The 12,759-nt window shown below is 35.5% G+C and overlaps 1 protein-coding gene across 4 annotated transcripts in view; it reads right to left on the reverse strand.

Annotated features, from left to right (window-relative positions):
• Window positions 1-11,567, reverse strand: part of rnf34b (ring finger protein 34b) — a 38,436-nt gene extending 26,869 nt beyond the window's left edge. For all 4 annotated transcript variants that reach the window (XM_030151138.1, XM_030151135.1, XM_030151137.1 and 1 more), the window contains exon 1: window positions 11,440-11,567. In XM_030151138.1, the coding sequence (XP_030006998.1) occupies window positions 11,440-11,445 (6 nt within the window). In that variant the 5' untranslated portion in view covers window positions 11,446-11,567. The remainder of the gene's footprint in view (window positions 1-11,439) is intronic.
• Between the last annotated feature and the right edge of the window lie 1,192 nt (window positions 11,568-12,759).

Raw genomic sequence — 12,759 nt, forward strand, 5'->3', positions numbered from 1 at the left:
CTTTAGCCCAACCCAAATGCACAGCCAAATCAACCAAATCACCCACTGCAAATTGAGCTAAAGTGTCACGAGATGGCCGCTGGAGGAACTCCGAAACCAAAGAATTACTGTGTCCAGTATCCATGTTAACTTGACCTCAACCCAGCCACAGACAGAGACCTAACTCAAGGAGGAAGAAAAAAAAAAATCTCAGTTACACAGCAAAAACCACAGGGAGATTGAGTGATAAAGGAGCGCCCCCTCCTAACTGCCTAACCTCAACTGGCTAACTGCACCCTAGTCTTCATGTGCGCACTGGCGGCGGGTAATTATGCACCTGTAAACCGTCTGTATTGGGGAGACAACGTGTCTCAGCCAATACTTCGGGGTGCTCCCGAGACAACTGCTGCTAACCACGCGGGCAACACACAAAAATAACAAACAGCCCTTAAAAACAAAAAAGAGAGCAACCCCTCCTTGTGAGAGAACTGCCACTAAAGCCTATCTGGGGGTAACACATGCTCCAGCCAGACAGCTCAATGTGACAAAGCTATCAAGCTACAACCTCCCCATAGCTCCACACTGTGTAACTTACAACCCTTCTTCCCCTTAAGAACATCTCAAACGCAAGCCCCAAAAGAGAGAACCAGATTTTGCCTCCCTACCTGAGTTAACATTACATTTAAAGTCACTGTGAGCCTCCCCTTTGTTACTATCATTCTCAGTTAACAGATAACAATAGGTTCAAAAGGACGAGCCCCCACTGTTATGCCCAGCTCGTATGAGAGCATAACAAAAGAAGGGAAGGTCCGCACAGTGACAATTAAAGGTAATGTATTTTAATAAAGATAAGCAAATCAAACTTACTCAGGTCAAAAAATCAGTAATCAGTGGTGAAGTGTAGGATGTGTGGATGCATGTGAGAACAAAGAAACCAGAAGAACCAAACAAACAAAACCAAAAATCAGACGGCCATGCTGGGAACCCCAGGTGTCATCAGGCAGGCAGGAGGGAGAGAGCCATTTTGGTTTCCAGCACACTTATATAGGGTCTGGCCAGGTGTGCCAAACGAGCAGGGTGGAGCCAACCAGAGCTAAAATGGAGGAAAACAAGGAGAACCACAGGCAAAATGGCCGACGGCCATCACACATACATATACATATACATATATATATATATATATATATATATATATATATATATATATATATATTATATATATATATATATATATATATATATACAGAGAGTGAGAGAGAGTGAGAGAAAGAGCGAGAGAGAGCGAGAGAGAGAGAGAGAGAGAAAGAGAGAGAGAGAATGAATGACACACATTTTGGAATTTTGCCTTTTCACACCACCGCAGTAAATTTGACATTGAGGCATCAAAACATCGACAGAAGCCTGACTAGTCTGGAAAATTATTCTCTGGACGCATGAAACCAACGTGAACTTGTACCAGAATGACAAAAATAAAAAGTAGGACAAAGGACCACCTTATGATCCAAAGCGGACCACATCTTGTGTCCAACAGGGGGGACAGTGTTATGGCCTGGACATGAACAGCCGCCAACGGACCTGGGTCACTGGGAAATAATGATGTAATGCTGATCGATCGGTATACAGGGATACCTTCTGCTCAAATTCAGACACTGCAGATGATACTGATCCAAAACATACTGCAAAAGCAACCCAAGACTCAGTGGCTGAGTGTGTCCAGCAGAGCAGCTTTTCACTTACTGAAAACTAAACTGAAGAAACACCCACAAACAAGCAACAACTTCATCTGGATGGAGTAAAGCATCTCCAGAAGAAACTCAGCATTTGGTGATGTCATCGCTTCCAAACTTCAGTCACTGACTACAAAGGATTTTCATCCTAGTCATAAAAATAATCCTCATAATTAGAATAATTTTACTCAGAAATAATAATTGGAACAGTCTTGTGAAAATGAAAGGCTGTAACTGCTGTTGTGAGGGTCGGGGGTGGAGCCTATTCCAGCATCGAATGGGTGAAGGCAGAGTTAGCGAACCCTGGACATGTCATCAGTTCATCACAGGTCTGACATATACAAACTAGGGATGCAAATTATTGATTAATTCATTCATCATTAGTCGAGTTACCTTGTCGATCGATTGATTAATTGAAAAGCGGTGATTTTCCTGTGAACCTGAATTTTTCTTTCAATAGGGTCTGTACGAATAAAAACTAAATATTGTTTATATACTTCATGAAAAAAGCATGTCATATTCCTCAATGATTGATTTATTGTACCATTGGATACAGTACAGGCAATGACATTTATGTAGTACAACTAAATAAACTTTGCAGAGAAACAAAATAAAATAAATGGATCTGAGGAGTTTGGGCGAAATTGTTGATTTTTCATTAGGTAAATTTTTATGTGCAAGTTATATTTACACAAATTTGAGAGTCAATGGAAAAGAGACAAATGACACAATGAAAATGTGGAGCACAGAATACAACTATTTAATGAATATTCACAAAAACAGTTTCAAAAATGTGCAAAACCAGCTCCACATTAACTTTATATGAAAAACAATAAATGCATCCAGCTTTGTTTGTTTGTTTCTCAGTTCTTTTTTTTTCTCTTTACCTTTGACCTCAGTGAAGAAACTCCATGTCTTGTTAAAAACTCTGCATTCTGAATCAATTGTTCTTTTTAAAAAAAATAATATTTATTATTATTATTATTATTATTATTATTATTATTATTATTATTATTATTATTATTATTATTGGCTGACATCTTCATGGGCTGAAACTGACCAACAAACCAATCAGTGCATAAGTCTTATGCTAAGTACAGAAACTATGCATGAAAACACATCAATTTACCAGATCCTTCAAAATAAAAGCAGTGTCGTTGTATTGGTTTCATCTATTACAATGATATATATTTGCATTGACCTTTAATTTGCCAGTGACCTCATGCGGGCCAGTCAGGGTCAGGTAACGGGCCGTTCAATGCCCAGGTCTGTGCTAATGTCTCCATCTGACATTTCACTTCCTCTACCTACTGACTTTTACTGAGTCATTTAATCATCCCAAAACTAAATAACAACTGAACGTTTAGACTGGGAGAGTAAAACTGGCACAGAGCATAATGACATTCAATGCATGTCAACAGTTATTTAAAACTGTTGAGAATAAATGTAGGATTGAATTTAAATAACAGTTAGATCAGGGGTGTCAAACATGCAGCCCGGGGGCCAAATGTGGCCCGCTAAAGGGTCCAGTTTGGCCCCTGGGATGTTTTTGCCAAGTGCAAATTTCCACAGTCTTGAATTGAATTAAGCAAAAAAAAAAAACAAAAAAAAAAAGAAAAAATTAGCTTGAATTAAGGAAAAAAAATCTTGAATTAAGCAAAAAAAAAATCTCAAATTTAGCAAAAAATCTTGAATTAAGCTAAGAAAAATCTTCAATTATGTAAAAAAAAAATCTTGAATTAAGCCAAAAAAATCTTCAATTAAGTTAAAAAAAAAAAAGTCTTGAATTAAGCCAAAAAAAAAATAATCTTCAATTAGGTAAAAAAGATCTTGAATTAAACAAAAAAAACTTCAATTAAGTTAAAAAAAAAATTCAATTAAGCCAAAAAAAAAAAATCTTCAATTCAATTTAAAAAAAATCTTGAATCAAGCAAAAAAAAAAAATTCTTCAATTAAGTAAAAAAAAAAAAAAAATCTTGAATTAAGCCAAAAAAATCTTCAATTAATTTTTTTTTTTAAATTAAGCAAAAAAAAAAAATTCTTCAATTAAGTAAAAAAAAAATCTTGAATTAAGCAAAAAATAATTTTCAATTAAGTTAAAAAAAATCTTCAATTAAGCCAAAAAAAAATCTTCAATTAAGTAAAAAAAAATCTTCAATTAAGCAAAAAAAAAAAAAAAAAATCAAATTTAGCAAAAAATCTTGAATTAAGCCAAAAAAATCTTCAATTAAGTAAAAAAAAATTTTTTTTTGAATTAAACCAAAAAAATCTAGAATTAACAACTTAAAATTTTTTCTTTGTTTTAGTGCAAAAAATAACCTTAAATTATGAAAATATTTACATTTACAAACTATCCTGTAACACTAAAATGTGAATAACCTGAACAAATATGAACAACCTGAAATGTCTAAAGAAATTTAAGCACAATTTTAACAATTTTCCTGCCTGTTCCTCAGTGTTTAGTGTCTTTGTAGAGCTGATCCATAATGCACATGTAGAAATGATAAGCTGAGTAATAATATTGTTAAAATGGCACTAAATTTTCTTAAGTTTTTTAATTTAAATTTCAGTTTTTCCAGTTTTTTTTTTGTTTTGGGGGGGTGGGGGTGTGTGTGTGGATAGTTTATAAAAGTAAGTATTTTCATAATTTAATGTTTTTTTTTTTTAACACTAAAACAGAGACAAACATTTGGAGTTGTCATTATTTATAGGTTATTCTGTTATTATTTTTCTGGTCCGGCCCACTGCAGATCAAATGTAGCTGAATATGGCCCCTGAACTAAAATGAGTTTGACACCCCTGAGTTAGATGAACACGCGCCTATTGAACTAAAGCCTATTGAAGTCAAATTCAGTGAAGTTCTGAAGAAAGATGCACCTTAAACTCCTGCTGCTACACTCGGAGACTGCACGTATGTCTGGAAAATAATCAATTTACAAACTGTGCTCCAAAGGCAGAGGAGGAATCAGGGAGAATTTCACTTGGAGAATATTTCTGATGTGGAAATACAAACAAATTTTATTTACTGCTGCAGACATGGCTCTGAAATATGAAAGCATGACTGGTTTGTTCCAGATATCTGCTGTGGACCCTTTATCTACCTCGAAGTCAGTTCAAAGTGAATTTAGTTTCATTTATAATATAGTACAATCTGATGAGTTACACCAATGTTGAAGTCCATAGAGATTTCAGAGTGTTTACAGACAGCATTTATGACGGCTCAGAATATAAACAGGCTTTTCAACCACACAGAAAAGATACCTAGTGTGTATTTGAATCCAAATGTTTCAATCAATCCAATTTTATTTATAAGATGAGATGAGATGAGATAAGATAAGAGGTAAGATAAGATAAGATAAGATAAGAGGTAAGATAAGATAAGATAAGATAAGATAAGATAAGATAAGATAATGTAAAGTAAGATAAGATAAAATAAGATAAGAGGTAAGCTAAGATAAGCTAAAATAAGATAAGATAAGATAATGTAGGGTAAGAGGTAAGATAAGATGTGAGAGCGAATGAATAATGGGTCAATAATGTAAAGCGCTTTGGGTGTCTAGAAAAGCGCTATATAAATCCAATAATAATAATAATAATAATAATAATAATAATAACAATAATAATAATAATTATTATTATTATTATTATTATTATTATTATTATTATAAGATAAGATAAGATAAGATAAGAGGTAAGATAAGATAAGATAAGATAAGATAAGATAAGATAAGATAAGATAAGATAAGATAAGAGGTAAGATAAGATAAGATAAGATAAGATAAGATAAGATAAGATAAGATAAGATAAGATAAGATAAGATAAGATAAGATAAGATAAGATAAGATAAGATAAGATAAGATAAGATAAGTCTTTATTGATCCCACTATGGGGAAATTTCACAGATGACAGCAGCAACGTACAACACACCAGTGCAAAAAACAGGAAGAAAAAAACCACAAGTGAGAGTGAAATATAAAGGAAAATGAGAAAAAAATTGTATTATATAAATAGAGAATTTAAAATGAAACACTCTTAAAATTTAAATGGTATTTACATACTTACATTGTGACATTATACAGCGTCACATAACACAAGTTATCTCATGACACTTTACATTTACAGCTGGTCTAAACCAGACTCTTCAGCCAAATTACAGAAACCCAACAGAATCCTCCAGGAGCAAATACTTGGTCTATTCTAGTGTAAAAAATATAACACATTAGAAATGTTCCTTTTCTGGGCTTTTTATGCATCATACACAACGCAGCGATAGCTCTCTGTTCCATTGGGGGAAAAAACAAGCATCCCATCCACTTTAGTTTAGCAGGGACACTAGGGCTGGGTGATATGGAAAAAATCATTTCACAATAATTTTTTTTCACATGAGACGATATCGATATGTATCACGATATAAATCAAATCACTCTTTTTGTCAAGCTTAAATTTTGCGTTCCTCATAAGTTAGTTGTGAAGACATCAGAAGGTTATTTTTCATTTAATTAAATATGATTTATTTTCTGTCAGAGGTTGAACATGACAGATGTGTTGAAGAACATTATACAACTGCTTCAGATCAATAAAACAGGTACATATATTTAAAACTAAACTAAAAGTCTGACCAGCAGCTTCAAGCTTTCAAGTTTTAAAAGAGAACACAAACAAAACAGACCATCTGCACCAAACAGTGCCGGGGGTACATACGAGGGCTGTTCAATAAGTTCATGGCCTCACTCAGAACAGAACAACACAGACTGATAATTTATATTTTATTTTTCAACATAATCTCCATTTACAGCAATGCACTTGGTCCATCGATGTTCAAGCATCACTATCCCATCACGAAAGAATGTAACATCCTGTATTATAACAACCAGTATTTCTGGGTGAGGCCATGAACTTATTGAACAGCCCTCGTACATAGGGGTGTGCGTTCCTTAACTGCCATAAAATGAAAATTGAACTTAACACACTTTGAACGTGCGACTCCCAGCTTCTTATGCCACACCCTACTTTTCAGTAAACCGCTCGCCCGAGTTCTTGGTCAAATGTTCTCTCCCGCTGCAGCCCATACATTAGTGTTAGAGATGAAACGATATGAAAATTTCATACCACGGTTATTGTGATCAAAATTATCACGATTATTACACTGGTCAACAACAAATTTATTGTTTAAGTTTTTTGAGCTGATTTAGGATAATTTTGGTGTGCTGAATCCAAAAATCACATTAATTTTGCTCAATCAGGTCAACTTTCTGAACTATGCTACATATTGGCTTTTTAACATTTTTGCTTACATTTAAGGGCATTTTCACATCATATGATACAAAATTCTTTCATATTTCTTGCAATAAACGAGTTCTGAAGATTTTACTTTTGCCAATTTATGATGAATATTTTTTTTAATATTACAGGTGAATGAAATGGCTTCGACTAGAAGATCTTGCAAAAATAAGCCTGACGTATTCTGCTACATCTGAGGTGAATACACTATTGTACCTAACAGGAATCCTGTTAGAAAATGATTTTTTGTCTCTTAAAACCTATTTTGGGTGAGAACTATATATAAAAAATCAACTGATAAAGTCACAAAAATTTAAACAATTTTGTGAGAAGATCAAATTTTTCAAAATCAAATTAGCAAAAAAACCTGACCTGATTGAGAAAAACAGATGTCATTTTTGGATTTAGTGGTGCAAAATGGTCCTAATTCAGTTGAAAAAAACCTAGACAACTTGCAAAAAACATTTTTTTGTAACCCAGTGTTATTATTATCATGGTATTGTTGAAATGTGCTCAAAATGTTCAGAAAGTACTTGCACACAAACTGAAATCATTTAACCAAAACAAAAACCCAAATAAAATAACACACACAATGTACTTTCTGTTGACAGAAACATTAAAATATTAATATGTAAACATCAAACATACAAATTTGCATTTAAGATGGCACTTTAAGTTGCACTTCCTCCCACCCCTTTTCGGGCATGTAAATAGAACTATTGTGCTGTTCTTCTGTCTAAGATTGTTAGGATTGTTGATATTTGTATTATTATTTATGTTTTGCTTGTTTGCGTTTGTGTTAAATTTCATTGCATGTTTGAAATAAATCACTAAATCTTCTGTAACAGATATCTGCAGTCAGGGTGGGAATTGACAGGATTTTATCAATATTAATGCCATTGTTGATTGTGCTTACCAATCCAATTCCTTATCAATAATCCTATCGATTCCTGAGTGGTTTTTTTGAGTTGGAATACAGGTCATAGTGGAGCGTGTTTGACCATTTTCCACAACAAGTTTGAGTTGTTTTAGTTTCTATTTCAGAGGGGGGGGGGGTTCTATCTCGATATATATTGTTATTGATTTATTGCCAGCCCTATGGGACACAGTTATAATGTGAATAATGGAAAATTAACTCTGATGCGACATTGAGAGGAGAGCAAGTCTAAGAGCTTTACTTTTAGTAAGCTGTTATTAGAGATGAATTATGTTAAAATGACATTTATATATACTGTCTGTTACCGCTAAACATCATATTGTGTGTAATAAAAACATACTTTGTAGTAGCTGTGACATTTATTAAAAACTCATTAATAATAAAATCCTGTTACAGACAACTAGGGATGAAACAATTACTGGTATTCCCAACGGTTAGTATTACCGTTTAAATTCTAATTATCATGATAACTGTGTTTCATAACCGCACTTTGAAAGAGAAAGAGAAAGAGAAAAAGAGAGGGAGAGAGACCCTAACACAACTCAAACTTGATATGGAAAATGGTCAAACAACGGCCACATTTGTATGTTTGATGTTTACATGTTAATATTTGAATGTTTCTGCCAAAAGAAAGTACATTGTGCCTATTATTTTATTAGATTTTTTCTTTTCTTTTTTTTTTTTTTTTCAAAATCCAACTTGGTTAAATTATTTCAGTGTGTGTATAAGTATTTTTTGAACATTTTGAGCACATTTCAACAATACCAGATAATAATGATGACCGTGATAATTTTGGTCACAATAACTGTGATATGAAATTTTCATATCGTTACATTCCTACAGACAACATAATATAAATATAAAATGTGCCAGTCTTGTAATTTTATATAATGTGACAAGTGTTCCAAGCCTGATCAATGACACAGTTTGTGTGTGATGGTGTTGGAATTTGTTACACTTTCAATGTATGTTTATGAAAAACCACATCTAGAGCTGTCGTTACACAGTATTTATACCAGAATGTTGTAGATGTTCTTTTGCACAGTGTGTCACATGTGCAGTACTGTGCACAAGTCTTAAACCCACCTTAGCTATGTGGTTTTCACATGGTTATAAAGAGAATATCTAGTCATCAGCCTCTTTATTAAAATACAACAACATAAATAAAGTGAAATATCATGCACGGCATTAAAAACTCACTAAAATAAAAACAACAGGGTTTCTACAGGAAACGGTATTTCATGTGATCTCTGTTCCCAAACGATAAGAAGCACTGGACGTGTGTTGAATAAAACCTGGTGTAAAACACTGGAAGGTTAGTTCAGTAAATGTCATAATGTCTGCGCAGAAGAGTTCAACACATGTTAAATACAAAGGAAGGTCACATTAAACACTGGATACACGTGTCTGTTCCGTATTTCAGCTGTATCTTATTCCAGAGATTGGATGACGTCTTGTACATTATTATATATCATGAGACTTTTGCTAAAACAAACCTGCTTATGTCCTTAAACCTTCCCACAGTCATGTACATGCCTCTAAATTGACTGCAGTGCTATAGGTTAATGTTCTTTTGAATAATGTATTTAATTTTATTTAATAGTTCATTTAATGTGAACTACTGTGCAAATGAAACCATGAATGTTTCTCTCATCAGATCTCTATAATTTTATGACTTAACGACTGGGGGCAGTTTGGTAAAACCTGTATCTGTGTGTCATGTACATGTCAGTAGTTTTCAGTACGATGGCGTTAAATACAGTTATCAGTAAAGAAACTGAGCTACAGATGTTCAAATAAATTTCACTTGGCTGTGTTGCATTTTTACTGTCAGCTCAAATATTAAACATCAAATAAACTGTAGACGGTGTGTGAAGACAAACTGACTCTGATTATGGATGCAGTGAAGAACACCAAACACTGGAAAGTACATCCATCTATAGACAGGACACCCTCCATCATAACGGTCACCGCGACCTGAGCCAGTGACATCATCAACATCACCTTCATCACCACTAGGGATGTAACAATTATCTGTGTAATGATAAACCGTGGTAAAATTCCCAACAGTTAGTATTACTGTTTAAATTCTAATTATCATGATAATCGTGTTTGATTACCGCACTTTGAAAGCTAATGGTACTGCTCATTTCCTGGAGAAGCAGCAGCACTCAGGCGCTATCTATCTCTGAAAAAAAACCAAACAAACTCGAAAACAACTCAAACTTGATATGGAAAATAGTCAAACAGTGGCCAGAAGGTGACATGTTTAATGCACATTTGTATATTTGATTGTTAACATGTTAATACTTTAATGTTTCTGCCAACAGTAAGTACATTGTGGCTATTACTTAGTATTTTTTTTATTTATTTATTTATTTATTTTTCAAAATACAACTTGGTTAAATTATTTCAGTGTATGTAAGTACTTTTTGAACATTTTGAGCACAATTTCAACAATATTGCGATAATAATGATAATTTTGGTCACAATAACCGTGATATGAAATTTTCATATCGTTGCATCCCTAATCACCACCATCACCTTCATCACCACCACTGTCACCTTCATCACCACCATCATCTTCATCACCACCAAATACCATCACATTCATCCCCACCATCCCTTTCATCACCACCATCTACTTCATCACCACCATCACCTTCATCACAACCACCAACATCATCTTCATCACTGCCATCCCTTTCATCATCACCATCTACTTCATCACCACCATCTACTTCATCACCACCATCACCTTCATCACAACCACCAACATCATCTTCATCACTGCCATCCCTTTCATCATCACCATCTACTTCATCACTACCATCATCTTCATCACCATCATCATCTTCATCACTACCATCACCTTCAACACCACCATCAACTTCATCACCAACATCACCTTCATCACCATCATCTTCACCACCACCATCATCATCATCATCATCATCATCATCACCACCTTCATCAGCTGAACTGGAGTGCCTCACATCACTATCTGAGGACCCAGTGGTGGACGTCCATATCCACAGACTGAGGACCTCTGTGTGTCCAACAGCCGTGTCCAGTGTCAGTCAGTGGCCGCAGTGAGTATGTGATTAGAGCGGATTAAAGCCTGAGGGTGACGGACGTGGCTCCAACGGCTTTAGTCCACTGAACTCTAACAGTCGGGTCAAAGCAGGCTCATTATAAAACTACAAACTGTATCTACTGTTGTTCTGGGAGACTGACGATGGCCAAGAGGATTTGCAAGCATCGACAAGAAAATCCAAATGTAACTGAGGGAGCTGGAAGGCCAACCTAGGACAGACTAAGCTCTGAGTTGAAATTCATCAGTACGTGTTGCATTAAATCCCGTTTATGTAGATGCAGACATAAAAATACAAACCTATAATTGACCTTAAACTGGAGGGTTTCCTGCGTGTCGGTGCCGCGTCGTGCTTTAATTCCACCAAATCTGCACGGGAATCGAATATAAACGGCGTTGGTCGAACAGATTAAGTCTCTTACCTTCATTGTACCTCCCGTCTGAGGAATCTGCAGAGTAATGTCAGATCGACGACCATTTCCAGCGCACAGGGAATCAAACCATGACGTCTTCCCTCTCTCCAGCTGTCTGTGAGTGGACAAGCATAACGTAATGGCCCACACAGCCTCAGCCAATCACAGGGCACGCACAGCAGCTGGTATCTTTAGCAGCCAATCCGCATTCACGTATCACCGGAGTGGGCGTTCCAGACCGTGCGTACAGACGCACGTGAGAGCCTGACAGACGCATCATGGGATTGTCACAGTTTCACTTCAATTCTGTGAAATTAGTGGAGTTTCGGTGGATTTTTCTGCCTCATATGTAGTTTCTCAGCTGCATCCGTCCTCAAATAATGTGCTTTTTAAAAAAATTGCAATTAATCTTTTCGTGTTTTGGAAAACACATGCACGACAATGATTTAGATCAGGGGTGTCAAACATGCGGCCCAGGGGCCAAACCGGCCCGCCTATGAGTCCAGTCCGGCCCGCAGGATGAATTAGTGAAACACAAAAATTACACTGAAGATATTAACAATTAGGGATGGGAATCGTGAAGAATTTAACGATTCCGACTCCATTATCGTTATTGTTTATCGATCCGATTCCTTATCGATTCTCTTAGCGATTCTCATTGGGTGAGGGAATAAAAGAGTACGAATGGGTGTGTTTGCGACAACTGTCTTTTATATTTCCATCTCTGCACAGAAAATATAACATATACAGTATGTACAAATAATAATAACAAATGAGTGTGGGGCCACCATGGAAACTGCGGACAAATCCACAGGGGACCCTTATATGCAGCCCAAATGTAACCCTTCTGGGGCCCACACGGACATGCTGGCTGGGAATGTAGGAAGAAAATGCATTATTTTCCATACAGTTTTTGTTGCAGAAACGAAAAGAATAAAAAAAAGAGCGTTATCTGCATCAGCAAATACGGTGTTAACCTCCTCAAAGCAAAAATAAAAGCATGTAGAAAAAAAAAAATCTTATTTACTGACATTTTCAGCCCCTGTGTACATGTGCACATATTTCCTGTGTTATGTACTGACGTAATGAAGCTGTCTGGAAGATCAGAGGTGTTTTCTCCTGTACCTACTGGAGGCAGCACAGTGCAAATACTTCCAGCAGGGGGCAGTAGATTCCTTTATCATTCAGCACAGAACTGATAGGGGGGTTCCCATCCTTATGGCGCAAAATAAGACAAACCCTCATTAAACCTAAATGTTTTTCAGATCTTATAAGAGAAGAGGAGAGTTCAAAGTATATTTAATGTCCCTGTTTTGAGGTGGAAATAGC

The sequence above is a fragment of the Sphaeramia orbicularis genome, chromosome 12, assembly GCF_902148855.1.
Source record: "Sphaeramia orbicularis chromosome 12, fSphaOr1.1, whole genome shotgun sequence".
NCBI classification, from domain to species: Eukaryota; Metazoa; Chordata; class Actinopteri; order Kurtiformes; family Apogonidae; genus Sphaeramia; species Sphaeramia orbicularis.